This window comes from Genypterus blacodes, unplaced genomic scaffold (assembly GCF_046128005.1).
Source record: "Genypterus blacodes isolate CSIRO-AG114 ecotype Tasmania unplaced genomic scaffold, CSIRO-AGI_Gbla_v1 ptg000054l_1, whole genome shotgun sequence".
NCBI classification, from domain to species: Eukaryota; Metazoa; Chordata; class Actinopteri; order Ophidiiformes; family Ophidiidae; genus Genypterus; species Genypterus blacodes.
The window spans coordinates 2,799,824-2,827,096 of NW_027466866.1; the positions used below are offsets into that span (position 1 = coordinate 2,799,824).

Here is a 27,273-nt window from a genome sequence, read left to right on the forward strand (position 1 = left end):
GTTTTCTTTCTTTCTTTCTTTCTTTCTTTCTTTCAAGCATCTACATTTAAATAAATAAAACAATTACAGCTTAGAAAACGAGACTATTTAATCAGGTTTTCAATCCTAAATTGCGTTCGAAACATGCTTTTATTTTGGAATTTACGCATCACAGAGATTGTTTCCTGCCCTTTGATTGGCCCGGTCCTCTGTTTAGCATAGCATATTAGCATATATACCCAAACTCATTTTTTACTTTAAACCCAAATAAGGGCCTTGTAACCTGTGAATCTGTGTTGTATACAATTATGAGTCTATTTTAAACGATATACAACAACAAGCACACGGGTTTGATTCCCCCCTGAGCGTGAGCACGCCTCGCTCACTCATCTCGGTTCCACAGGCACAGCTGACGGTGGAAGCGTCACTCACGTCAGGCTCGACCAGTGCAACAGGATTGGGATCGTGTCTGAGCCCCGCCCCCTTAAATCCACCTGTGGAGCCGCGCGGCGCAGAGCAGCGCCAAGGGAGGCTGGGGACAACATGGGAGGTAAGTGAGGCCCCTCTAGACCCGCTCACACACCGGGGACTCGACCTCTTAACTATGGTCATCAGTTATGTGTGTGTGGTCTGGGGATGTTTTATCTACCTTTCTAATAACATCATCTCTTCTTATCATAATGCTGCTTTATGGTACCATTTCTCTGATTATAAATTAGGCTGTATACTTCATATAGTCCCCATGGTGTAATTTCTCATATTTGATTGTGCTGTGATGTTGTGTTATTGCGTGTCATAGTGTGGTGTGACTCTTTTTGACCACACTGCCCATAGGTGTAGTACCAGATAAACCCCCTGTAAACTTATTATTAAACTGTACTACACCTTTAAATCAGTGTGGGAAGTGTGATTTCAGCATAGTTCATCACATCACGAGTTTCAGCACATGTGTACACACACAGATGTTTGCAAATAGTCTGAGTATGATGGCTGTGAAGTTATTATATATGGGGCCCATTTTGTGTATTTTGTGATTTCCCCTTGTGATACCAATGGCTGTTCTTTAAAATGATCTCATAGGGTCCGAAAAAACACGCATTGACAAACTGTGATTTATTTGTCTTTCTTTACACTCTGTTGATATAAATGAATAGCGCAAATGTTTCGTCTGACAAAGGATGTCAAGCCACATTTGAATACAACTATAAATACCACTCGTGGGGTCTAGAACTTATTTCCATGAACAATCTATGCAAATCCAGTTCCAGGTCCCACTGGATACCTGCTTATTCCGTCGGTAGGCAGAATAACTGACTTATGAATGAGTGTATGTAAGTGTGTATGTAGTGTCATAGGTTGATTTGAACAGTTGTCATGGTCTCTATTGTTCTCTCAGGTTTCTACTCCTCTGAAAGAATCTCAGGAGTTTTCTCCTATGAGAGTTCTGAACTAGACTGGTGTGAAGACAACTACAAACACTCTGAACATGTTGTGGAGTACTTCAACACAGTAAGCATGCGTTTCCATACTGCAGTGTGCACAACATTAACTTTCACACACGAGTAATGGAGAAGGACACACTTGATATGGCTATTTGACTATTTATCCCATTTATAGGTTCCAATGCTACTGTAGACATTGATTGATTGACTGATGTTTTCTCTGCAGATCAGCAGCTTGTTCTTCTTCATTGTGGCTCCCATCATGCTCTACCTCCTGCACCCTTATTGCAAAGAGCGTAATCTTGCGATCCATTTGGTGTGGATCATGATGATATTTGTAGGTCAGTTTCTTCCTTTCTTCTTCTACGCTCTCACTTTCCCCCGCTATGGAGTTTCACCTGAGAAAGTATTCCTGGCATGAAAGAGGGAACCATTGTGTCAGTGACTTGTTGGCTTAGGTTTTGGTTTGGGCCATGTGCACAAGTCGCTTTGATGTTGCTGCACGTGTTGCATAGTCTATCTACACATACATCTCTGTGTTAAAGGTAAGTGGCTCCAAATAGAACCCCTGGGGCGCACCATCTCTATAGTTTAAGATGGAAGAAATTTGATTGTTTTGTTAAAAATCATAATCCCTGAATTGGATCATAAGAAAAAACTGACTTCATGATTGTGTTTAAAAGTCCCAGACACACTTTAGACTTTGTATTTTCTGTATCTATTCTATTTCCTACATCTGTCCTTCAATGCAATGTCTTTTCTCCCTCTGTATTTTGATCCTGTCACCTCTAAACATGCCCTCTCTCTCTGCAGGGCTCTTCTCAGCCTACTTCCACATGACTCTTAGTTTTGTCGGCCAGATGCTGGACGAGTTGTCGATCCTGTGGGTGTTGGCAGTGGGATACTCCGCCTGGTTCCCCCGCAAGTTGTTCCCCTCTTTTATAAAGGACAGGTACGAGTCAGAGTCCTACAGATTTGCATTGGGTGTGTGTCCATTTATTGGCTTGTGTTTGCAGGTCTTCATTTGTCTTTGTGTTTGTCAGCTAACTAACTCACACCTTATAACGTGTATTACATGTATCCACATGCATTCAATAAGCCGTAGAACAATGACAGGCACGCCGCGCTGAAATGTAATCCGCACCGGTCCCAGAGACGGTGTGAGGAGTCATTATCACGGAGACAATATACGGTGCTGCTCTCCTCAATTGTATTGGTGGATGGTGATGGCGGTTGGCTTTACTGTGGTAAAAGAATGAAGTTCCACCCAAACCTGTGTAAATATTTAAACACAAGGTGGAGTTAAGATTAATGCAATTGCGATGACAACGTGAAATGCTCCATAGAATGAAGTTCTGCCTCGGCACACCTTCGCATTGATTTTTCAGTGTTTCAACTTAGGAGGTTGATAGAAGTACCAACGCTTTCCTGTCTGTGCAACCGCAGGTCTACATTCTCTCAGCTGATCCTGGTGGTTACTGTCATCACTACTATATCATCCTTCGTCAAACCCACTGCCAACGCGTATGTCCTGAACTGCTTCGGCCTCCACCTGTCTTACACTGTGGCTATGGAGATGAGAAGGTACGGAGAGCTGTGATCTTTCTAGTGTCTGTTGTTGTTGCTGCTGTTTTAATTGCACTTCAGGTCTGTGACTTTACAATGATGGCATTCTCTCTTTTCCAGCTGCAATGACCAGAAGGTTCTGCGACTGGCCAAACTGTCAGTGGCTCTGTGGGTGCTGGCCATCACCTGCTGGCTTAGTGACCGCTTTGGCTGCAGTTTTTGGCAGGAGCTTAACTTCTGTTACCTGCACGGCATCTGGTATGTACCTTTCCTTTCCTTTCCTTTCCTTTCCATACCTTTCCTTTATGTATAGAAAGAAAGGAGCTCCACTGAACCCTGTGTAAATATTTTTCTTCAATCATCAAATAGGATGAATCTATTTTTCAAAATGTCATGTGACTACATTTCCATTTCATCTCTTCCCCCCAGGCACATTCTGATTGTGGTGACTGTGGCCTATGCCAGTACCCTGGTGGCTTACCTGGATGCCACTTACGAGATCCCCTACTCACTGCCTGGACTGCAGTACTGGCCCTTTGATAAATGGGCTGTTGGATTACCTCACATTGTCCTGACTGGCACTTCAAAGACACAAAAACAATGCTGAAGAATTATGTCATGTTGGATTTTAGTAAAACATTTCCGTTAGTACATTATCCAGGTAAGTGTTCATGAAAACAAAGGGCTAAAATTCTCCCTAACCCAAGATGAATGCACATGATAACATTCATTTTTATCTACTTATCTAGTTGTATCTATCGTTGAGGGCAGTTGATGATTTAAATTTACTGCTCTTGAATATGGAAATATGACAAATGAAAAGTCAGATAAGCTGTTTGACCAATATGACCCCTATTTAAAATGTGTAACGTTTGCTCCAGTCATTTGGAGAATTATCATGCACTGATGTATCTCAGGTTTTACTGTGCACTGTGCTAGGTTTTAAGTCTGTCAATAATAAAAAATAACTATTCATAACTATTAATAATCAATGATGTGAGTATGTATTATTAATTATTGTTTTATTATCCAGGGTGCGTATGATCCCTGAATGATTGTGAGAATTATAGTGTGTTTGAAAGTAAATGTTAGTTTTTTCATGGATGAATTTGTTAAATCTCTGGTTATTTTCTCACTGAGGCCTTCAGAAATATCTAGCAAAGTGCCTGTGTGGACTGTGCTGACAATTGTACGAGTGACCTCTACAATCACAATCTACTTCTTTTGTGTGAGTGGCTCTGATTCATCACTGACCTTTGACCTGTACCCTTTTGTTCAAAAACCTTTGCTTTCGGTGATGTTATTAAAATTCAGGTACATTGTGACTCCATTGATTGATATGATCTTTCCTGAAGGATACAATAGATACTACAATAGATCCCTCACACAAAGAAATGCACGTGCATTCTCTGCTGTTGACTGCTCAATAGTGACCTCTTGTGGGCTTATGAGAATATTCATAATGGTTTTTGTTGAACCGATTCTTTTTAAAACTGGTCTTGTTGAATGTTTTGTGGAAGTGTCAATCATTAATAACACAGATCACAGAACGAGAGCCATTCAGCAATATCACAAATACAATGTGTTGGTGGTCATTTCATTAAATAAAGTCTATGAATCTTATTGAATATGTCATGTATCTTTTCCTGTTCATTTTGAGATATGTTTTATTGATAATGTTTATAATAGATAGACACTTTTATTGATCCCAAACTGGGAAATTGTTGTCCTATAAGTTAGTACACAACTGCTTGATGCTTTTTGTTTTAATCTACAGGACATTTTTACATCACATTCATTCACAAGTTTAAAACCAATTTCATATCAATTGTAATAACGCTGTGGCTCTATGGTTTGCATCCCCATCTCGCTACATATTGAAAAGCAGGATTTAAAGGTTGATGTCTCAATACAAACAGGGCAGCCTTGTGTCTGACAGCTAGGTGGAACTTCTTTTCCAGACAGGCAGACTGGATCACTTTGAGTGGCAGGGGGAAGAAGGAGGAGGCACCAAGCCAGTGAGAGAGCTGTGACCTTCCGTACCCATAGCTGAGGCCCGATAATCTCACATCAAAGTCTGAGCAACACAGACTTGACTGCGAAAAGACCCTCAGTCCATGATTCTGTATAAAAGAGAAGACACACTGCTTTCCTCTCAGATAAGACATCTAATGGAAGCAGTACTCTTTGATATTCGACAGAGGCAGACAACACTAATTGCAACTGCATCTCTGGATGTTTTTGTGCCTTTACTTGTATCATCCTGCAAATGAACAGCATGAACACAAAATTGTATTGTAATACAAAATTATATTGAGCAACATCTATATATATATATATATATATGATTGATTTACATTTGCGGTTGTAGCACAGCTTGGAAACCGACGGGTCTCCGGTTCGAGTCCCTGTATGGACCAAGAAAGTGGCGGGCACTGCCAAGGTGCCCTTGAGCAAGGCACCAAACCCCCCAACTGCTCCAGGGGCGCCTTATCATGGCTGCCCTGCACTCCCTCTGTAAAAAGCACGTGTGTGTTGTGTTACATATGTAAGAGGGGCGCAAGATGCATGTCAAATCTATGGGATTGCATGGAATTTGACAAAATCAAAGTATCTTAAATCTTAATCATTTACTCTGCAATGAACACAGGATTTTGAATGAGAGGTCCCACCATACGTAATCTTATTTGTATTCCCTGTACTTCTTGTTTACTTTGTTAAAACGTGTTTATGAATCAAACCCCCGTAAATTAATTAACAAGCGTCATGTGCACAACACAATTGAAACCGAGCTGCGCCCATTGGGACGAGCTCGCTGTCACTCGAGGAAACCTAACAGAATAGGCTTTAATTGTATTTGAAGCTCGAGGGTGGCCCCGCCTCTTGGCTTCTCTGATTGGTCCTTTCGAGGAGTGCTTAAATTTCCTCCCTCACGTGATTGGCGGAGGGAGCTTTCTGTTTTGGGAGCTTTGCCAGCAGCCGTCTGGAAGGGGAGGGGCGCCCGTCTGCCTTCCGGTTCTCTGGGCTGGAATTGACACACAATGAGGAGTAGAGGCTGGGGAGACACTCTACAAACGCCGCTGTAAATAAATACAACAATCACTGAGGCCAGACAAACATGGAGAACCAGGTACTGTGGCTTTTGTGTCCCCTTATGAAATGTGAACTTTTCACGGAGAAAAGCCCAGCAGGCTGCACCCTGCCAGGACAGGAATGAATCCCGTGTTCTGCTAGCCAGAAGAAAAAAAAAGCCGCCGCCGCTGCTAATGAACTCGTAGTTGTTTGGCTCTGGAGCTATGCTAGCCGAGCACTCATACATCGGTATTTACCGCTAGCTAGCTCCGGTCTGCCGCACCATTCAGCCCGTTGCAATGCCCGGAGGAACACGCCGACAAACGAAGAGGGTTTAACCTCATATTTGTGCTGCTCTGCTGTGTTTAAAACGCACATGCACGCCATAGAGCATCTTAAAAGAGCATTCTGAAGCGAGGTAACGTCCAGCTAAGCTAAGCTAGTTGTACCTATGAGGAGGGAGAGTGTCGGTCGTTGGGCTAAAAGCTAAGCAGCCGCTACAAGGCGCCGGGGGGAGAGATTTGTCCTCCCAGGTTGGGCGCTGGAAAGGCGGGGTGGTGTCGTTACTGTCAGCGGCTTCAAAGCTCACATTCGCCGCCATGTAGAACACCAAAAGTACACAGAGAACTTGCGCGTTATCATCAGTGTGTACAAGCGGGCTGCATGCAGGAGTGTAAGACTGAGAGAATGTAGTGTGATGATGGAAAAGCTGACACAGTATCTGGCACACCGTGGACTAAGTGGATAAGTTGACAAAGTTAACACACAAAAACAGTAGAATCTGTTAGAAGGAATGCAGAAATGCAGCTTTTTAAATATTTTTCATTTAAAAAATCGTGCATGATTCCCCTGCGTGTATTCAGAGTTTCCTCCTCTCGCTGTTGGTCAGAGCAGACGCTGCTTTAAAACGTTTGACTCTTCACATGCCTGAGGTTGCTGGAGCTCTATTCCGATGGTTAGGCCACACACACACACACACATCCATGTAAAGTGGCTCAGCCCCCCTCCCCTTTCTTGGACCTGGTCCCCATTCATTGTTGGTCCCTTTGAAGTCTGTAACTGTATGTAGGCATGCAGTTGGTGCCAAAAGCCAAAGGGCCAATCAAACTGGGATTCTTCTTGAATGTTTACCCTTTTTTTTTACTTTAGCAAGATTTACGTCAGATTATTCAGCCTTGATGCAAACTGTATATAAAATTTTCTTTCCCTCGTCTTCATTTTGCCCTCTAGTCACTATTTCAGATTTGGAACAAAGTCTGGTAGAGCGAGTTCATCTGTTACTCATTACATGTTTGTTTTGCACATCAAAGCAGCGTGGCCAAGTGAAAGACATCTTAATTAGCCTAATTGCTTAATGCACTGACAGTAGAGGAGGAGCAGTTTCTTATGAAAATCTGTTTGCCGTGTTTGGATTATGAGACCTGTGCACATCTGAACACAGAAGTAGTCTTGATATCTGCACGAGTGGCGAGCACTATCTCATTATCTTCACACATTCTTATTCTACGATTCAATGCTTTGCTCGGGTGCTTTAGATAGACGTCAGTGACTCCCTGTGCCTCTGCGGGATTGACCTGTTTCCACTACTAGAAATTGTTTTGTCTATTCGTGTCATCACCTACATACAATGGGTCGGGTTTAATGGAAGACTTAGCCGAGACCGTTTGTTAATATTTGTAATCTCTGAGAGAGACTTCCACGCTGTATTTGCTGGGAATGGTGAAGGGTTCTTAAGGCTTTTTAATGTGAGCCAGCGTGTGTATGAGAGAGAGGCAGAGTCAGAGAGACGCGTGCATCCTCTCAGCGATGGTTGTGGAGGTGTGTCGTCTGTTTTTATACCCCCTAAATTGCCTCTGATAAAGGTTAACTAAACAACTAAGTGTAGCCAAATGCCATAGTAACCATCCCATACTCAGAGGATGGTTGTGTCGTAACTAAGCAGTGGTCAGTCTTTTAAAATTTGTATTCTTTAATGTTTCTTTCTTTCATAATATTTCCAGGTAGTTTGACACTGTTCGATTGTCGTCCTCCTCCATTCTCAACACTTTCATATTTTCTTTGCTTCTCATCACTCGTGCTCGTATCTCTTTCATGGATCAATGTTTTGTTACTTTTCTGCTATGAGTCTGTTGACTCTGTTGTTCCCAGTTTGTTTGTAATGGAGAATAACTATTCCTGTGTCGTTTGGCCAGTTTTCTGTTGTCTTTATCACATCCCTGACTTGGTGGAGTCCTTGGGAAGGGGGAGGTGAATGGAGGGACACCATGGCTGCTCACTGTGGGTGTGGTGGAGTCTGGAGTTTAAGGGCATTACTGCCACAGAATGGCTGGGCGAAACGCCAGGCAGGGGAGGTGTGTGTGTGAGAGACTGTGTGTCTGTGTGAGAGTGAGCTGGAGAGTGCCAGACCAGCTCATCTCAATCCTGTCCCCTTTAATCCCCCCACTCAGTCCCAGCTCACGAGCTGCTCAGTGCTGGGGCCAAATCCCCACATTCTTCAGCCCTCCCCTGGACATAAAGTGCCCCCCCCCCCCCCGCTCCCTTTGGCACTTTGTCTCCATAGCCTCTTCACTTGCTATGCCAATCACCACCATCACACCAACATAGTGTCATTTACTCGTCCCATTTCTGTCATTGTGTCTTGGCGGTGAGCAGGCAGACCGACAATGCGCTCCCTTTTCTGGACAAACCTTTAAAGATCTCTGTGCTTGGACCGCTAATCACCCTCTGTTCCTCGGGGGAACTTCCTGACACCACTCCAGCTTTGTAATCGTTCAGGCCAAGTGTTCCGCTTTTCTTCTTGTATATAAGATCTGTCCACTCGGAGCAGAAATGGACTGTTTTGTGGGAGGCCAAACCAGGAGCCCGTCTGTATTGGCCTACGCCTTCAGCTCACTGCTGGCTTTGCATATGTTATGCATAACAAATCTCCATTAACTCGTAATGTAATCTGCAGGAGATTAAATGCTGGAAAGATTGATAGATAACAGATAATATAACAGATCATATTCTATTATTATTGTTGTTGTTATTATTAGAGACAAGTACGCAGGGTTAATCCACTCTTGTACATCTCACACATCCTCTGTTTCAGAATAAAGTTTTCTCACCTTTAGGCTGGCATATTATGATAAAAATTCATCATTGAACATTGATGCTGGTTATATGAGGATTCTCCTTTTTACATCTAAAATATTCAGGGACTCCTTTGATCTAAATGACCTGATATCTTACCGTCCGACCAATAAAAGGCCCATTTAAATGTTGCATTGATCTTTGGGTTTTGCTTGTTAGGATAGAGTGTATGATCCGTATCTGCTGCTACTATTATAAGGCCTATTATAAGAGAGTGTGTGTGTATATATACTATGTCAACTTTCTGGTTGTTCTCCTTTCTTTGCAGTGCACTGTGCAGGTCAAGCTGGAGTTGGGCCACAGAGCTCAGCTAAGGAAGAAGGTGACTTCAGAAGGCTTCACCCACGACTGGATGGTCTTCGTCAGAGGGCCTGAGACTGGTGACATCCAGCACTTTGTAGAAAAGGTCGTCTTCCGGCTGCACGAGAGCTTCCCTAAACCCAAGAGAGGTACGGCGCGGGGATATTGTGACAAACCGGGCGATAATAACGGAGCGCATATACTGCCAATCACAACCAATCAAGCTGCGTAACAATTGCTTGATCAGTAATCAATATCATGTTCATTACAATGGACAAAACTGCATAAGAGATTATAACCAGCATTTATTTCGTATCGTTATATGAAACAGAATTGTATATCACACCAAGTGTCTCCTTGTTTAATGACACGATAACATTGCTTCGCTTTACAACCGTAAAGAAGCCCTATATCAGTCAAAGTACCAACAACAGTGTGAGCTTGATGTCACTCGGGCAGCTATCAGTGTGACCATGATAGATGTTGTCTGTCTGCAGTATGCAAGGAGCCGCCGTACAAAGTGGAAGAGTCGGGCTACGCGGGCTTCCTCATGCCCATCGAGGTGTACTTCAGGAACAGGGTAAGACGGAGCGAGCAGGTGCGGTGAACTGTGAGCGCACGCTGACACAAACGATTGATGGCACAGCCGGGGACATTATGTTGTGATGATCGAGCCTCTCAATCATAGTACAAATGTTCTTAAAAATTGGCATCTTGGTCACTCGTCCTCCTGGTTTCTCTGCGGTTTCTGTAACTTGCCCATTTAGCGCAGTAAGTAGTCGATACCTACAAGCTTGTATGAATTCATCAGTGAGGAACAGTAAAAGCAATTTATCTTCAGGTTCTATGAATGAGAAAATCAAGAGAATGCTGCAGAGAAAGTAAAAGAAACCATAAATAATCACCACAGTTAAAGGCTTTTTTTTCACAGGTGTTTTAGTCTTATGTCAGCCCTTTTCCTCTGCCTCGATTGTCTCCCCCACTCTCCTCCCCTGAAACCGATTCTTCTAGGAATGCTTTTTGTTTCTTATCGGCGCACAGGCTCCAGCTACGTCTGTCTGCTTTATTGACTTCCAGGGTGATGGTTCATTCTCTGTTACACACAGTCGAGGCTGATAAGATCTGGCCGGATGCCACAGAGCGGCCGACTAACTTCTATCTTTTGTTGTGAAATATCTGGGTATTGAGAGCTGACTGTATCTAGGGCACTAACGCAGAAAGACAAACAGAGATCGGCAGTCCGATAGAGCCGGTTATACTTTAGGGTTAAAAAAAAGAAGGAAATAGTACAAATTTAACACAATGCTCTTTTTTCCAGGAGGAGCCAAAGAAGGTGTGTTTCAACTATGACCTCTTCCTGAACTTGGAGGGCAACCCCCCTGTCAACCACCTGCGCTGTGAGAAGCTCACCTTCAACAACCCCACCAAAGAGTTCAGGAGGAAGCTCATCAAAGCCGGAGGGGTGAGGCCGTCTCCCCACAGAGCTGGGGGTCATTTTCATTCTGTTCATTTAAATATTCTGTTCTTACTCATTGCTCAATTTGTTGGCGCTAGAATTAATCTTGAACTTGTCCGCGGAGGCTTTTAGTGGTTCTTGTACGGTTTCGAGGTAAAATAAAGGAAACAGTTATATTCTATATCTTGTCATGTTTGCTTTTCTGATTTCTGAAGTTTGTTTCCTAAACTTCCTGAACCTGTCCAAGTTGTGCTATAGGTCCAAACTTCATTGCTCAAAGGAAGTGCAATATATGTCCCAGTTTGGAATCGATTTGGAATTGGGCTGTTTGGTTCCCGACTGTAGCTTCTTCTTAATGTTCAACACACAAACACAGTAACCCTTGTCTTCTCCGTGTAGGTCTTGGTGGTTCCAGAGGGGGCTGAAGCTGTGTCGAGGCCCAGTCCAGACTACCCTATGCTCCCCACGATCCCCCTCTCTGCCTTCTCAGACCCCAAGAAGACCAAGACCTCCCACGTTTCAAAGGTTGGCTAACATCAAACAAAACAACATCAATAGAAACGGCATATTTACAACATAGAATAATTTTCTTGTTTTGCTTTGATCTCTGCATTTGGTCAAAATGCTCTATATTGACTTTAATTCGTCTCATATTGGGATTGCTCAGCTTGAAACCCTGTCACAAGATCATTGATAGTTCCAATCCGTTTCATTGATGTTATTTGACAACGGTGTCGGGGAAAATTAACCTGACAAAATCATTAAAACATTCAAAGCTTCCAAACAGGCAAATCCAGCGGTCTGGATCCTGCTGCAGCCGCCGCCGCCACCGCCTCTGTGTTTTTGCATGTATTTGCATGTACAAGGCGTTGTCTTAAGTCTGTTTACCTGCCAGAAGAGGGAACGTATCGGCTGAGATCAGGAAACATTCACCAGGATCGCCAGGTTTTCGCTTGTAGGCAGTTATACCACAAAGCGTGTCGACACCGAGTGGTTGTGGTGCGTTCTCCTCCCATGAAGCAAGGAAACATGTCGTTAGTCTCATTTCAATGCACAAAACTGAGACTCACACAACTGTACACCCGTCTCTGAAAATGCAGCTTGAAGACGGCGACAATGAGGAGATATTGTTAAAAAATTGGCCATGATAGATTTCTTTTGGGAGCAAATGCTTGTAGCCATCCGTGTTAGAAACGATCTGGAGCTCTGCTGGTAACAAACATCTTGATGAGAAGTCGTGGGATCCGGAGGGCGGCCACGAGTTTGATTCACGTCTCCTTTGTAGATAGCAAATATGTCATCCAAACCAATGGTGGGGCTCTGCGATGTGTTTTTAATTTGGCAGACAAAGGAGTTCTATGGAAGCTATATCAGGCTTTGGCTGCACACACAATACTTGTCAGTTAAATCAAAGCGTTAAGTTTTGTTGACATTCCAAAAACAGAAAAGCGCGCTGGCCTTTGCCTTTCTTTAAAAGCGTTGCGTTGGTCACTACAGGGAAGCCAGGCTCTTGGCACATTACTGCGAATCACTTATGTCCTAATTTCCATGTGGAAGTGCGTGTTTCTTGCATCCAGTTTATTGCCACATAGCAGCGAGATCAAGCACGCGTTGAGTGGCGGCCTGGGGCGTGGAGGGGATAGATGTGACGGCATCTGTCCCCTCCACGCCTAACTCGCATTAACTGGTTTAGGAAAGGAGGCATATGTTTTCAATTCAGTCTGGATACGTTTGATAATGGTTTTTGTATTCATCTAGTATATAGAGAGTAATGTGTGTGCATTTCTTGAGCCCCTGTTAAAATCCATTACACTGACTGGGTTCACTTCCTTCCTGCATCTGTTAGCTACTGTTTGACTGCAGCTGCTTCACGCACGATTTTACTACTGGCTTAAATTTGCTTATTCATTAAGACTCCAATCTTGAGTTTATATTTATTCCAGCAATACAACTTATGCTGTATTGGTCTGGTAGTCTGCTTCCTTGTTTATGTTGGCAACTATCAGCAGGGAGCAGAGTGTAAATATTGTGCATAGCTAACAGCATTATTGTATCTATAAAAAGCAAACGTATGCTGTGCTGTGCAGAGCAGATGCCACACACTGCTGATTGAAGAAAGCAGAGGGGAGTTGAGAACCAAGCTGAAGTCCCAGATATTTTTCTCAGAAGCTAGAAGTTGTGTGAACATGCATGTCAGATGTCCAAGAACACAACTCCTGCCTCATGTGCATCCAACTTTTTCCCTCTTTTCCAGGAGCCCAGCAAAGAAGGCAGCGGTGGCAGCAGCAAAGGACCCAAACCCCACAAGCTGACTAAGGAGCACCGCGAACGGCCCAGAAAAGACTCTGAGAGCAAAGGCACTTCAAAGGGCGACGGCGAGCGAGACGGAAGCAGCAAGAGTGGCCGCGATCCCTCGTCCTCGTCGTCCTCGTCTTCAAAGAAGCCGACAGAGAACAAAGTGAAAGATGAGGTTAAAGTCCTACCCAAGGCGGCTTTCAAGGAACCTAAACTCACCCTGAAGGAGTCAAAGATGGAGGGCATGTCCCCTAAAGGAGGGGGGGCTGGGGGTGGAGGGGGTGGGGGTGGTGGAGGAGGAGGAGGAGGAGGAGGAGGAGGAGGAGGAGGAGGGGGTGGTGGTGGAGGAGGAGGAGGAGGGGTTGGGGGTGGTGGAGGAGGAGGAGGAGGAGGAGGGGGGGGAGTGCCTGCAGAGACCAAAGCCCAAGGGAAGCGGCCTGCCATGGTGGAGTCTCCCAAGCCCAGTGCCAAGAAGCAGAAGAAGGGCAGCTCCGAGGGGCCAAAGGTGCCAGCTGGCGGGGCCTTCACAGGAACGTCTCCCCGCGTCTCTTCGACCGCAGCCCCCCAGCCTTATCCAGACAAGAAGCCCCCCAAGGAGAAGGGTCGCTGGCCCAAAGGCAAAAATGACTCGCAGGAACTAAAGGAGCCCAAGAAACTTCCAGAGTCAGATGATTCAAATTCTGAGGACGAAGCTTCTTCAAAATCAGAGGTATGTGGGGTTACGAGTAACCTGAAAATAATGATAATGATACATAAACTTTATTTGTAATGGCTTAACCTTTAGAGCCATGAGCCAGGACCTCAGAAACCTCAGACCTCAGACCTGGCACATAGGGATTTGGAGTTCAGTGTGGTAGGTAGGTGCCAGACCATGAAGAGCTCTCAAAGTTAACAACGCAATCTTACAATCAATTCTAAATTTTCCCTGGCAGCCAGTGAAGCGCAGCCATGACCGCAGAGATTTGCTCAAATCTCCCCGTACCAGTAATAAGACTTAGCAGCCGCAGTCTGCACCACCTGCAGGTGATGGAGCGAGATATCGAGATATGGCAGAGACGGGAGTGAAAGGCGATGCAGTGATCAAAGAGAGACAGAGGCGTTAACAACTATGTTCAGATCTTGAATAGATAAGAGATTCTTATTTTAGAAATGTTGCTCAGGTGCAGGAAGCAAGGTTGAGCCACTCTCTTCACTTGAGCATCAAAACAAGGTTCAGAGGCGGATAAAACTTTTTATTTTTGAAAGCGGGTTCACGTCGGCTGACAGAGTCAAGACGAGGCCATATATGGGATCTGGAAGTGAGACTGCCCAACAGGAGAAGCTCTGTAACGGGACCTTCTCACCTAAACGCAGAGAAATCGATCAGTAGTGTGTAACAGCTGGGCAAGCCTGAAGGGAGGTTAGACGAGTGGAGTTGGAGGTTTTGAGCGTAAAGTACAATTGGGTATCAATGAAGTCTATCCTGGCCATTTGTGACTTGCTGCAGCCTGTGATTCAGGCGTCAGTTTAAATAGACTGTGAAGTACATGATTGACAGTTCTTTCAGAGTGGAGTGTTTGAACAGGGCACTCTGCAGGCCAGAACAGTGACGCTGGTCTGTCACTGCTCTTTGCTTCCAAGCTGCACAGGAAATAACAGGGAGCAAAGGACAGAAGGACACTTATTTTTGCACCCAAAACATTATAAGAGGCAATGAGCTTGTCCTTATGGAACAGCATCTTAAAGATTACCTCTCTTAATTTGAATAGAGTCTTTGACAAGTCATGTGTCTATAATGTCTCAATCTTCACTGCTTGATTTGTCATTTTCCTGCTGTCAACACAAACACATTTTAAAATCTGATGTTTGTCTGAGCTCAAATGTTAATGTTTGTATTTCTTGTCTCGTATTTTCTCCCTCTGCAGCAGTCGGCCCCCTCCAGCCCTTCAAACTCCAGTTCCAGCTCCGACTCCAGTTCGGATTCTGACTTCGAGCCAGGACAGAAGCAGGGTCAAGGTGCGGCGCTCTCAGCTGACTGCAGGATCCAGGCCTGATTCACACTCTTGTTTGCCGTGGACTTTGTCTGACTGTGTCCTCCCCTCCCCAGGCGCCCTGCGATCCATGGTGGAGGAGATCCAGTCGGAAGAATCAGACGACGACGACAGCAGCTCAGAGGAGGAGACCCCCATTAAGACCAACCCCCCTAATCGTGACTCTCGGTCAGTCTTGGGCCACAGCCAACTGGTTTTCAGAGCGCATTAGAGGAGAAAAGTGGCGTTTCCACACTCAAGTGTCTGCTCTCTAGTTTCATCAAACACCGGGACACATTCTGTTTCCTCCCTTTGCTCCGGTGGGGTTTCCCCTAACCTGCACTTGATACCATAGGCTGAGCACACCGGCCCGACAGACACCAGAATGTAGTATACAGAGAGCCAATTACACGGGCAGCAGAGACGGTTCTGTCCCCTCTTGTTGCGTGTCTGTGACCCTTTTTGTGCCTTATGTTATGTTGGTGTTATGGAAAAGCTGTGGCTTCCATGTCCACGTCCTGATTTGTCCCCTCTGAAGACGGTGTTCAAACAGCCGCCGTGTTGACAGAAGGCTTGCACGGATAGGAAGAGATGCGCTTTGAAATGTCTGTGTGTTAGTTTCTCCCTGAAGGCATCATCTGTTTACTGTCTCTGTCCTCTGTCTAGTCAAACCCATAGGTACAATGTAAATATTTACAATCCCTCTCTGTTACATGGACACATAAGAGCAAAGCTAACCAAGTGTGACAGCGGACTCTGCTGTGTCTACGCGTGTGTGTGTGTGTGTGTCTTACTCTCTCTGTCTCTGTCTCTGCCCTGTCCCCTGTCAGACTCAGCCTGGACAGCGAGAGCGACAGCAGCGACGGCTCGCACCGGCCCAGTCGCGACCCCGTCCCACCCCCACAGAAACATAGCTCCTCCAATAACAAGGTGAGTCGGGGCAACAGCTCACACTGAATGAAAACACTGAAAAATGAATCTGTTGTAAATATATAATGGCACGACGGCTCTGTGAATCACTCTGACCTACATGTTGCTCACCGCGGGGGCTATTTTAATATTCCAGCCAGAACACGGAGGCGGCGAACTCTGTATTTGCGAATCCGCATCATCGCTGTTCTCGTCTTTGACCTTTTGGCCTTTCCTCCCTCTGCCGGCAGGTGTCGGGCAGAAAGAGCCCAGATCCCACCTTTCGCTCAGAGAAGGTGTTGAAGAAGGGATACGACAAGGTAGGAAGGGTAAATCAAACTTTTTTTCTGCTCTAACTCTCACACATACACACACAGAGACGCATCCTTAACATCCACTCCCGACGAGCGCACGAATGGATTCCAGCTGGCGCGATGGCGAGTAAGCCGAACCAGATGAGCCGTCAGCGTGGCCTTTGAACCCCGGGTAGCTTTTTAAGTAACTGTATCAGTTAAGTAGCGATACAGTGAAACCCGGGTAAAGTGATCTTGCGTATATCACTCTTTGATGTTGCAATTCTCCGATCAGTTTTCATGGAGATTCATTGTAGGACTTAAGGGGGGAGAAAGGGTTAATTCCCACACTCGCTAAGTCCCAGATCAGATTGCTCCTCCACATTTATCTACATTGACAAACGCTCACTCCTCCGTGTCTTTAATGCTTCACTGAGCGCTTGCGTTCCTCCTCTCTTGCCATCTTCCCGACCTCTGTAGGCCTACACGGAAGAACTGGTAGACCTCCATCGCAGACTGATGGCTTTAAGGGAACGCAACGTCCTACAGCAGGTGTGTGTCACTGGTTATAATGCTTCACTTCAGTGTATCATCAGTATTTCCTCCTTCTTTTGTTGTGGCTTTTCATACATCATGTCCTCTGTTCCCGTTTACCGACGGGACAATAGATTACAGAACGTGAAGTTGGTTTCCTTTCTCTCGTCTCTCAGATCGTCAACCTGATCGAGGAGACGGGCCACTTTAACGTGACCAACACCACCTTTGACTTTGACCTCTTTTCACTGGACGAGTCCACTGTCCGCAAACTACAGAGCTACCTGGAGGCAACGGCCACGTGACAGGAAATGGATACGGGCTCGTCAATAGCAACAGCATAGGTGGACTCGCTGTGCCTCTTCATGGTGAGGAGGAGCAGCTGTATCTGTTGCTGCAGCTGCGTTACAGGCCTGACTGAACCATTGAACAACTACCACACACACACACACACACACACACACACTCGAACACATGAACAAACACAAGCACACATGAAGACACACCACCTTCACGTGATGCTGTGGAGGAGTAGGGGAAGACTGAAGAAGAAAGAGGAGGAGGAGGAGGAGGAGGGGTGGCAGGGAGCGGAGGCACCAGCAGCAGGAGTGTGGGAGAGGAGCTGAGCTGCTGTCCTCTCACTTCAAACGGGAGCAGAGAAGTCGCTGAACTCCGTCGGCAGTCAGGATTTTCACTACACGTCTCTTTTTTTTTTTTTTTTTTTTGACTATCAAGCCTCTGTGCAGAGCTGTGGAATGCACCCCACTCCTCCTCCTCCTCTGCTCTCCTGCACTCACTTTGCTCCCGCCTTTGCAACCCCAGCACCCCCCCCACCCCCCACGCCCCCCCCACATCCTCCACCTCCTCCCCTTCACACGCACACTCCTTACTCTGCAGAACACTCCAGTTCCCCTCCCCCTGCTGTCAGCTGCAGCTCATTTCTCTCCCAACATATTCTTGAATTGTGTGTGTGAGTGTGCGTGCGTGCGTGCACGAGAGCACTGTCGAGGCTTAAGAGGAGATGTTGTCTTTGTGGTTACCGACTTCTCTTTGTTCATGAAGCTCGAGCACAAACAGCCAGTTTTCCCCTCCTTCCCTTCCCTTCACACATACACAGAACAAATACAGATCCATGCATGTTTGTTTCCCAGGTCTTTACATTTACACTGTACAACAAAACACTGAGGTGTGTGTGTGTGTGTGCGCGTGCGTGTGTCTGTGTTTTGGATGAGGTTTCAATGTTGTCTGAACACACGTTCTGTTGACTTTCCCCTCTACTTCCTCGCACTGAAAGCTGAGCCTTGACCTCCCACCAACACCCCCACTGAATCCCTCTCACTCCACCCCCCCATCCCCCCCTCACCCCCAACCACCCTTATTCCCCTATTGGTGTGCATGAAAGGGCTCGACTGCTCGGGGCAGGATCACTCCTGAAATGCCTTCTAGTGGTTGGGGGGGGGGGGGGGAGTTAAAAGCCGTGAAAAAGTAGCCATACTTGTCTCCCAGAATCCAAAAATAAAGAAAAAATAGGGGCCACGCTTTTTTACATTTTATTTTTCTACAAGTGCATTTTGTGTATTTATTCCCAAATTGCGGTTAAGGTAACCTGAGAGCTATGAATGTATATTGCTTTTACTTTTCTACGGCTAGCAAACAGCCCCACTCTAGTGCCTTTCTGCTACTTGCTTTGTGAGGGGGGGGGGGGTGTGTGTGTGTGCGCTGTGTAGCATCGCCCCGGCCACAGATTGAAGGTCCCCCTCTCTACGGGGAAACAAGTGTTCATTGGAATGCCTGAATATCCAGTATTGTCTTAACGGCTTCCATCCCTGCTACTCCTTCAAGTGTCTTTGAGGCGGTTTGTTCTTTTTATCTGTGATGGTTGATTTAATCGTGGTGACTGAACCCCACCAGGAGTAGTTTTCATTGACGTTGTCGTGCTTCTGTGGTTTCTGATATTAGGTTATTAAGAGTCGTCGCTCCCAGTCGGCTGTAGTGACAGTTCCCTGCGCTTTCGGCTGCGGCCCGTCTTTAACGAGTCGGCGCTCGCTTGTCGTCGTCGTGTTTGCTCTGGGTTACAGGTCAGGGTTCCCCTCTTCAGATCTGGCAGGACGGGCTGAAAGAGCTTGACACGTTTGAACTAACGAGGAGGTTTGTTAATGCGTTTCCAGGCACTTCAGTTGAACGAGGACGACACTTAAAATCAGGAAAATAAGCTAAAACAGAACTTTGTGTTTTCTTCACCAAAATATAATTGCGACCTATCACGAAGAGAGATGAGTGGGTTAACCGGCTAACTTCAGGTTTAATTCAGGTTATCTGGTTTCACAAAGCTGGTGTATTTATTTTGAAACAGTCAGTCAGTTCACTTCAACCAACCAACCAACCATCCACCAGCACAGTCCACCTCTAAAACCTTGAAGCTTTCCTTGATAATTATGTCATCATCATGCTTATCAGTTTGAATCCATATCCTGTTGAGGCCTCTATAACAATCACAACACTATTTGTTATTTATTGTAACATTTTCTTCTTTTTCTATTGCTTCATTATGTTTCATTCAGCTGTCTATACTCTCCTTTACCTCCCTCAGTTATACATTCTTCACAGGCATCAACAGTTTCATCTGATCGGTTGTTCCCTGATCTGCGATTACAACTTTTGATTCCACTCCACATTTTATTTTTCTTATTTTATTTATTTTATTTTATTGTATTTTTTAAAAACATCTTAATGAGATCAGAATTTGCATCAAGTGATATTGCTGAACTGTGGAGTATCAGATCTAGATTATGAGACTGTAAATCACTAATTGTTTTATAATCGGAGTAAACAATCTAAAACAAACAAATCTGCTTTTCCCTTGTAAGCCAGCTAAGCGTCTTGTATGTATATGCTGTGTATACGTACTTACCCCCCTGCGCATTACGCATGATGCCTTAATCGCAGCACAGACAGAAATTGGATTATCGTGTGCGTGTAAATGTGTTGTTGATTGGTTGTTTATCTTTGGGAGATCAAGGATTAACGGAGCCAGACTCTAACCAGCTTTGTGACACCAGTTATCCAGGATTGTAAGGCTTAGCAAACCCTGTCCAAGTTTCCTCTTGCTCTGTGATACAGGTCCCTGGTGTGTTACTTCCTGTGGCCCCTCTGGTTTATACACACACACACACACACACACGCAGAAGTTCACTGTGGTGCAAACTCCGTCGTCAACCTTCAAAGAGCGATCCCCTCCCCGCCTCACTCCCTCTGCTCCTCCTCCTCCTCCTCCTCTTCTGTTTCCTTTTAAACCCACAGTGTATTTATTATGATGCTCCGATAGCTTTAATAGTTCACTCTCTGCTCTTGTCAACCTGCCTGGCTCAGCGCCGTCTACACACTCCCTCTGCCTGTACTGTAAACACTCTGTGAGCGAGCGCGCGCTGTCAGTGTCTTACAGTCTGATAAAGGAAAAAAAAGTTCAAACAGGACTGGATCCCTGCCGTCGCCTTATATGCCCTCGATCAGCCCCACTTCCCCTCCTCCCCCTCTTCCCCCCCTTCGGGTTATCTAGGTGTGCCTCTGTCAACAGAACTCCCGGCAGTTATCACTGAGAATGAAGTGTGTGTGTGTGTGTGTGTGTGTGTGTGTGTGTGTGTGTGTGTGTGTGTGTGTGTGTGTGTGTGTGTGTGTGTGTGTGTGTGTGTGTGTGTGTGTGTGTGTGTGTGTGTGTGTGTGTGTGTGTGTGTGTGTGTTAGGAGAGTGGGAAACCTTCCTGTCCTCTTCTCTGTGCGTTGATGTGTGAACTCTAAAGTCCTAGTTCATGAACTCTGACCTTTGACCGGGCACTCATTCAGTCTCTTGTGGTGGTGGAGTGGGGTCTGAGGGGCGGGCGGGGGGGGGGGGGGGGTAATGTTGTGCAGTAGCTCCATCCGAGAGAAGCCCCACTGTCTACCCACAGTCAATGTTTTATTTATGGACCTCTGCACTTTTGGCTGTGGTGACTTCAGTACTTAAGTAGTTACCTAAACTGTATTTTTAAGGATTTTATACAATATTTACATGCAATATGATATGGATTGATTTTTTTTTTTTTTTTTGCCAACCATTTTTTTTAATTTTTTTTTATTTCTTATTTAATTGTCTTTATTTGTGTTTTGGCATGTATTGTCACTATTATTCACAAACAAACATGCCTGTGGAGTCTATTTTCCGTGTAAACTGTTATGGGGACGTTCCCTGTATGTTTCTGTGTATCATGGTCCTGATGACAGCTTAACACCAAGGAGCAGGTGTTGGGGATGTTTGCTGGATGAGCTCAACGTGTTCTCGTAATCACCCTCTGCTTCCAGTAGGAGTAACTGGACCAGACCGGGGACCTGCCAGTCCACACTTTGGTTCAGGGGAACTGACAAAACTGTGTCCGAACTGAAACTGAAAAGTATATTTTCCGTGTACGTCCAAGTTATGGGTTGTTTCTGTTCAACTCGGAAATATTTCACCAACGTCATTACAAGTCAATACTGTGTAACGCAGCCCGAAACCACACTCGGCTTTGTCGCGACGTCATCACTTCCAACCTTGAAACGCGCCAACGCATCATAGGAAACGATGACAGGGCTGTGGAGGAAAGGAGCGTTTGAACTGAGACTATATTATATATAATAAGTGTATAATACAGCAATGGTAGAATATCTACTGTGTGGATCTTAAGAGGAAAAGCGAAAATAAAGAGCAAATGGTTCCTTGCAACTACGCGGGGGGAGGGGGGGCATGTGCAGACGGGGGTGTTTCCTGTGTCAGTGATCGTCATAATGTGTCTGTGACAAGGGGACAGGGTTGCCTGTATTTATAAAGGTTTGGTTGTTTTGTTTTTTCTAATTGGGGTGGGGGCGGGGCCTAAATTGTGTTCCATATATGTGCTACAGTGACAGGCTGAACAAATGAACTGGATGGCAGAAGAACAATACGATTTGGTATTTTTTAAAACTTGGCATTACAATGCCACCATGTGGCCATAAGATGCAGGTTGTTAACAAGGACAAAACATGTTATTTTAATGTTATTTTTTATTTTGAAATCATATTAATAAAGTCATTAAGTACTGTTGTCCTCGTGTGTCGCCCTCTTTGGCTGTGACCTGTGTGTGACCCTGGGGTACATGCAGCGGAGGGTTCATGTGGAGTTCACGTGAGGGTCACTGCAGTCTGCGGGGTGAAAAGGACAAGCAGCCGGCCAGGCAATAACAGCCGCCATGCATGAACCATCTATTGAGCAAATGTCACTATTTTCGCTGACGTTTATTGGCAAAGGCCGATAAACAGACGCAATAAATAGCGTTCTGAGGTGCCGTTCAGAAGCAGCGCTGCACTAAGGCGGCTTATTGTTCGCGTGACCAACTGATGGATCTGTACTATTCAGATATCACAGTAAAGATTGTTTTCATGACTCTGAATTATGTTTTGTGGAACTTTGTAATGTGCAGTTCTATTAGAATTTAATTTACATTTTGTTTTTGAAAGTTTCTTTGGATGTTCCCTACATTTCAGCTGGTCTGATTGCCTGCTGCCTGGTTGGGTCTGCGACACACACTCACACTTCTCTTTAATAGAACACTATGTGCCGTCAGACACAAGAGCTTGTCGATTAACAGCTCTAAATACACACAGCAACATTTAGACCTTTAAACACTTCAGAGGGCATCTTCTGAGGCAGATGTCTGAGTGTGGAACAGCTAAATTATCACAACAGAGAAATAAAATAACTCTTGCAGACTTAAATGATCAAGCATGAGCAGTTATGAGTCGGAAGATCAATGTAAATATGTTTGTGTATGCAGTGTTTGTGTAGTGATCAAAGTCTAGGAAAATCACTTCCACTTGTTTTGTTTTCCATTTTTAATGGATGTACAGTACAGAAGGTTAAATATCCCAGTGTGGCTTTAATGTTATTGCTTCCACTTGTTTATCCCACAGTGGCAAGTCAAGTGTCTGCTGTGTGAAGGAGCCACGAGAGGCCGTAAAGTTGAAGTACAGTCCACTTAAGATCCCCTGCCTGCAGATGGCGCTGCTTTCCTCCAGCTGCATGTAATCCACTCAAATGAATACTTCAGACTCACCTTTAATGAGAAGAAACCTCAAAAGTGAGCAGGATGGATCAAATCTCTGCGGAGTTAAGGTGAGTTAAGTTTTCCTGACTGCTTGATTGATCAGGCCGAGTCTCAAATATCAAACTGTTTTCTGCAGCGTTCTGAGTGTTACACTTAAGACAGACTTAGTGAGCTCTGGGTCAAAATCACACACAGGAAGCAGGATGACCTCTCCTTCCCTTTCCTAATTCCTGACTAAAAACCCCTTCACTAAACAGGAATTGGGAGTAAAGTATAATCAGTAGAAACAAACCTGTGCCAGGATGTTGAATTGGTCAACTAGTCTGTTCTGGCAGTACCCTAATTGTTACTTTCAACTTCATTTTATGTCGATTTTGGGCTCAACTTAAGCAGGTTTTTGTATCCATGAGTGACTTCACACTGAAGACAGATGGAGGCCATGACACAGATCCACACAGAGACTTTTATTTCATTACTTATTTGAAGCAGACTGAGGACAGAAACAGGCAGCGGATAGATTATAAAAACGTTCTCGTTGCTCCAATATGTTGACGCTGAACTTCAAATCCTACCTGCTTTCAGATTGCTTTGTGAATGAGATGTAGCCTGTGTAAATGTGTGTATGGATATAAAAAGGAGCCGTCTGTGGTCTGTCTTCATGTGGTGGTGGTTAGAGAGGAGGGAACGATTCCATGTAGATTTTGGGAAGCGGTGGGTGGCTGGCTGTAGATGGCAAGTCGGCATAGAACTTCCCAATCTGAGTTTTGTACTTTTTCACAATCACCGGCCTCTTCAGCTTCATGGTGGGGCCTGCAAACACACACACACACACACAGTTATTCATCTCCATCAAGATAATAGAAACTGCAGGAGCACTTGGCCTCAAAGTCAAAGGTCATCTGCCTTATCTAACCCTCACACTCCCATCACACTCACCCAGCTCTCCTCCGTCTATGGAGAAGTCCTGTTCGAGCACGACCCACTTTTGGATGCGCTGGGGGTTGGACGCTGCCTTCTCGTTGACCCGGTTGATTCCCTCCTGGATGGCGGCGTGGATCACTTGATCTCTTCCTCCTGCGATCTCAGAGACGCGTGTGGCGTTGCTGCCCAGCTTCCTGCACAGAGCCACAGCCTCTGGGGTCAGCTCGTCCTCTGGGGCGCCGGACTCTGCGTTGACCTGGCACTGGAGAGAGAGAGAAGAGGAGGAAGATATGATATATGTAGTCCATTCTCTTGTAGTTTCCCAAAAATGTCAGCAGGTGGCAGCAAGTGTCTCTCTCTTCTTCAGTTTCTCACCTTAATGGTCAGCAGCATGGACAGGAACTTCCTCTTGTCTCCGATCAGCATGGCGTTGCTGATAAGCGGCAAGGCCTTCTTCACTGCATCCTCGGTGGGCACGGGAGGGATGTTCAAACCCCCTGCTGTGATGATCAGCTCTGCCAACACACACAAATACACAAGTTAGACAATCAACTCAGAACATGTTTAAGTAGTGATTTGTAGATTTCAGATATTCAACATCTTGGACAGCAAGTCTTTCAATTTCAGCGACAGCTAACCTTTAATCCGCCCGGTGATGAAGAGGAAGCCTTTCTTGTTCTGTTTTCCCAGATCTCCAGAGTGCAGCCAGCCGTCGGCATCTATAGCCTCCTCCGTTAAGACGGGCAAGTTGAGGTAACCCATGAAGACGTGACGACCCCAGAAGCAGATCTCACCGATTCCGTCCTGATCTGGGTTGTGCACCTTCGTCTTGCACCCTGGGATCTCTTTCCCACAACTGAAGAAGAAACACAAATGTTTCTAAGTGTCTGGAGCGCGTTCAGAGCTCACTCTTGTTCTCTTATTCCTAAATGCAGGAAAACGAGCAGGTACCTGCTAAGCTTGACGGCTCCAGGAATGGAGATGGTGTGAGGCCCGGAGTTCTCGCTCATCCCGTACAGCTCATACAGAACAATATCCAGGCTGAGGAAGAACTCCAGAGTGTCTTTGGTGATGGGAGCAGCTCCTGTGAAGCACCTGGTGCAGCGGTCCAGGCCCAGAGCCCTGCGGACCTTGTCGTAGACCAGCTTCTTGGCTAAACGATAGGTCAGTGATGGTGAAGTTTCTCCATTGCTGAGGAGAGAAGAAGACAGCAAATGACCGGGGTGTCTACACATGTCAATCAATCAGCCCCAAGGTGATTCCACAAACTCATCAGTCTCTGTGGTTTTCCAACGTACTGGCTCATCTTGGTGAGATTTGTGTGCAGACCCTCCTGTTTAGCCCAGGTGATGACTCTCTGGCGCACAGCTGAGGACTTTGATCCCACAAACTTGATGGTCTCCTGCATCTTCTCCCAGACTCTCGGCACCCCCAGGATGGCTGTGGGACGCACCTCCCTCAGCGTGTTCACCAGGGAGCCCTGACACAAACCGCAGCGTTAGTAATCAGCAAAACGTACTGCGATGAGGCCCGATCCGTATTTGCGCAACCCAAGACGCCACACACCTGCCTCACCTTGATGGCGTCGGGCTGGGCGAAGTAAGTGTTCCCTCCGACCTTCAACATGAGCCAGATGTCGACCATCTGAGCCGCGATGTGGCTCAGAGGCAAGTAGCTGACCACCGTCTCCTGCAACTCAGAGGCCTCTGTAAGGTTCACGTGGCGGCTGGTGGAGAGCGCCGTCCATGTGATCTGTGCAGAGGGAGGAAGGACTGCAGTTAGCTATCATAGCTGTGAATCCTATCATGTGACACTGACATGCTTTACAAAGTCAGACGCGTGTCTAAGAACAAACGGTGCAGGTGAGGGCTTGGTAACGTTGTATAACTTACGTTGTCGTGGCTCAGCATGACTCCTTTGGGTTGGCCTGTGGTCCCTGAGGTGTAGATGAGACTGCAGCACTCGTTGGGCTTCTGGCTGGAGATGATGTCGTCCAGGGGATCGTCTGGCTCATCGCCAGCGAGCTCCATAAACGCCGCCCACTACGGTGCACAAAGACAATATGACATTAACATTGATTCTTCAACTAATCAGCCATTGTCGGTTGTTTTTGCGATGTGTGTGTCCTCACTGTGTACAGGTTTGGTCTCATCTCCTTTAGTGTATCTTTGTACTGGATGATGGCTTTCAGGTGAGGCAGCTGGTCTTCAATCTGTGATACAGAGTGAACAAATACAGCAAATATGTTTCATGAGTACAAATAGAAGACAAACTGACGATAAGTGAAAGAGCACTTGTCATTTCTGACAGATAAATTGTGTGTGTGTGTGTGTGTGTGTGTGTGTGTGTGTGTGTGTGTGTGTGTGTGTGGGTGGGTGTGTGTGTGTGTGTGTGTGAAATCCACTCTGAACTCACCTGCAGGATCTTCTGCAGCTGATAGTTGTTCTCCACCACAATAACATTGGCTTTGCAGTTGTCAGCTGCATACTGACAAGCCTTAGCAGAGTTGGTGGTGTAGATGCCCACAGCAAAGCCTCTGCAAACCAAACCAGAGTCCAGATTAGGTTTTCGGGCACATGTCAGTGAGGGGATTGGAGCGCAACAACCCGCGAGCTACTGCAGCATAACACTGCAGCCATAGTTGCATCTTTAACTCATAACAGAAACTCACCCTGCCAAAATGGCGCCAATGTTGGCGATGAACCACTCCGGCGAGTTGAACCCAAGGATGCCAACGCCGTGGTAACGCTCCAAACCAAGCTGGAGAAACATGCATATATGAGTATAATTTGTTAAATTTCCCATTTAAAGTATCAGAAATCAGCTGCAGCAGGCCGGCGTTACCTTGAGGAAGCCCTTGGCGGCGGTGCGACAGGTCTGGTAGTATTCTTTGTAGGTGACAGTCTTCAGCTGCTCGCCCTCCTTCCAGCTCAGAGCCGTGTAGTTTGGGAAACGCTCCACAGACGTGGTGAACATCTTGTTTACGGTGGTGGGTGCCGCCGCAGCCATGCCTGACTTCCCCATCCTCAGCTTCACCCCCCTGTGGCCCTTGGTGGTCCACAGTCTTGCCGGATGTTTGGCGCCTGGCACTGGTGGGGCATCTGGGTTCTCTGTCCGCTGAGCTGGAGGAGGAAACACAATGAAGGACTCCATTAGAAAAAAACATTTGCAAATGTCCATGAAGGGACACAAGGGACAAAGACACCTGGAGACCTTGAACTTGGAACTCTCCCGTCACCTGTTTCTGTGACTGTTGGCTGATCAGCAGCAGCAG

At 45.9% G+C, this 27,273-nt stretch overlaps 3 protein-coding genes across 3 annotated transcripts; 2 read left to right on the forward strand and 1 right to left on the reverse strand.

Annotated features, from left to right (window-relative positions):
- The first annotated feature begins 468 nt into the window (after positions 1–468).
- On the forward strand, positions 469–4,610 carry acer1 (alkaline ceramidase 1). Its single transcript, XM_076151318.1, has 7 exons — positions 469–529; positions 1,376–1,488; positions 1,648–1,762; positions 2,235–2,373; positions 2,868–3,005; positions 3,108–3,245; positions 3,417–4,610. Exons 1-7 carry the CDS (start codon positions 523–525, stop codon positions 3,592–3,594), a joined length of 828 nt encoding a protein of 275 aa, XP_076007433.1. The 5' UTR covers positions 469–522; the 3' UTR covers positions 3,595–4,610.
- Positions 4,611–6,013: 1,403 nt separating this feature from the next.
- mllt1a (MLLT1 super elongation complex subunit a) lies at positions 6,014–22,078 on the forward strand. The gene is made up of 13 exons (XM_076151357.1): positions 6,014–6,117; positions 9,460–9,640; positions 9,989–10,071; positions 10,810–10,953; positions 11,347–11,472; positions 13,202–13,523; positions 13,623–13,951; positions 15,147–15,237; positions 15,329–15,440; positions 16,082–16,181; positions 16,412–16,489; positions 16,934–17,005; positions 17,164–22,078. The coding sequence occupies exons 1-13, from the start codon at positions 6,106–6,108 to the stop codon at positions 17,290–17,292; spliced, it is 1,779 nt and encodes a 592-aa protein (XP_076007472.1). The 5' UTR covers positions 6,014–6,105; the 3' UTR covers positions 17,293–22,078.
- A 1,497-nt stretch (positions 22,079–23,575) lies between these two features.
- On the reverse strand, positions 23,576–27,031 carry LOC143001618 (long-chain-fatty-acid--CoA ligase ACSBG2-like). The gene is made up of 12 exons (XM_076151317.1): positions 26,844–27,031; positions 26,671–26,759; positions 26,415–26,535; positions 26,131–26,211; positions 25,892–26,041; positions 25,575–25,751; positions 25,298–25,479; positions 24,951–25,190; positions 24,638–24,855; positions 24,375–24,514; positions 24,015–24,261; positions 23,576–23,888 (listed from the first exon to the last, which is right to left on the reverse strand). Exons 1-12 carry the CDS (start codon positions 27,021–27,023, stop codon positions 23,749–23,751), a joined length of 1,965 nt encoding a protein of 654 aa, XP_076007432.1. The 5' UTR covers positions 27,024–27,031; the 3' UTR covers positions 23,576–23,748.
- Positions 27,032–27,273: the final 242 nt, after the last annotated feature.

Coding starts and splice junctions, on each gene's coding strand:
- acer1 (XM_076151318.1), top strand. Junction 1,489..1,647: donor TTGTGGAGTACTTCAACACA/GTAAGCATGCGT, acceptor TTTTCTCTGCAG/ATCAGCAGCTTGTTCTTCTT. Junction 3,006..3,107: donor GTGGCTATGGAGATGAGAAG/GTACGGAGAGCT, acceptor TCTCTTTTCCAG/CTGCAATGACCAGAAGGTTC.
- mllt1a (XM_076151357.1), top strand. Junction 11,473..13,201: donor AGACCTCCCACGTTTCAAAG/GTTGGCTAACAT, acceptor CCTCTTTTCCAG/GAGCCCAGCAAAGAAGGCAG. Junction 13,524..13,622: donor GGGGGCTGGGGGTGGAGGGG/GTGGGGGTGGTG, acceptor GTGGTGGAGGAG/GAGGAGGAGGAGGAGGGGGG.
- LOC143001618 (XM_076151317.1), bottom strand. CDS start 27,023: ATGGGGAAGTCAGGCATGGCTGCGGCGGCACCCACCACCGTAAACAAG. Junction 25,752..25,891: donor TCATGCTGAGCCACGACAAC/GTAAGTTATACA, acceptor CCCTCTGCACAG/ATCACATGGACGGCGCTCTC. Junction 24,515..24,637: donor CATCACCGGGCGGATTAAAG/GTTAGCTGTCGC, acceptor GTGTGTTGGCAG/AGCTGATCATCACAGCAGGG.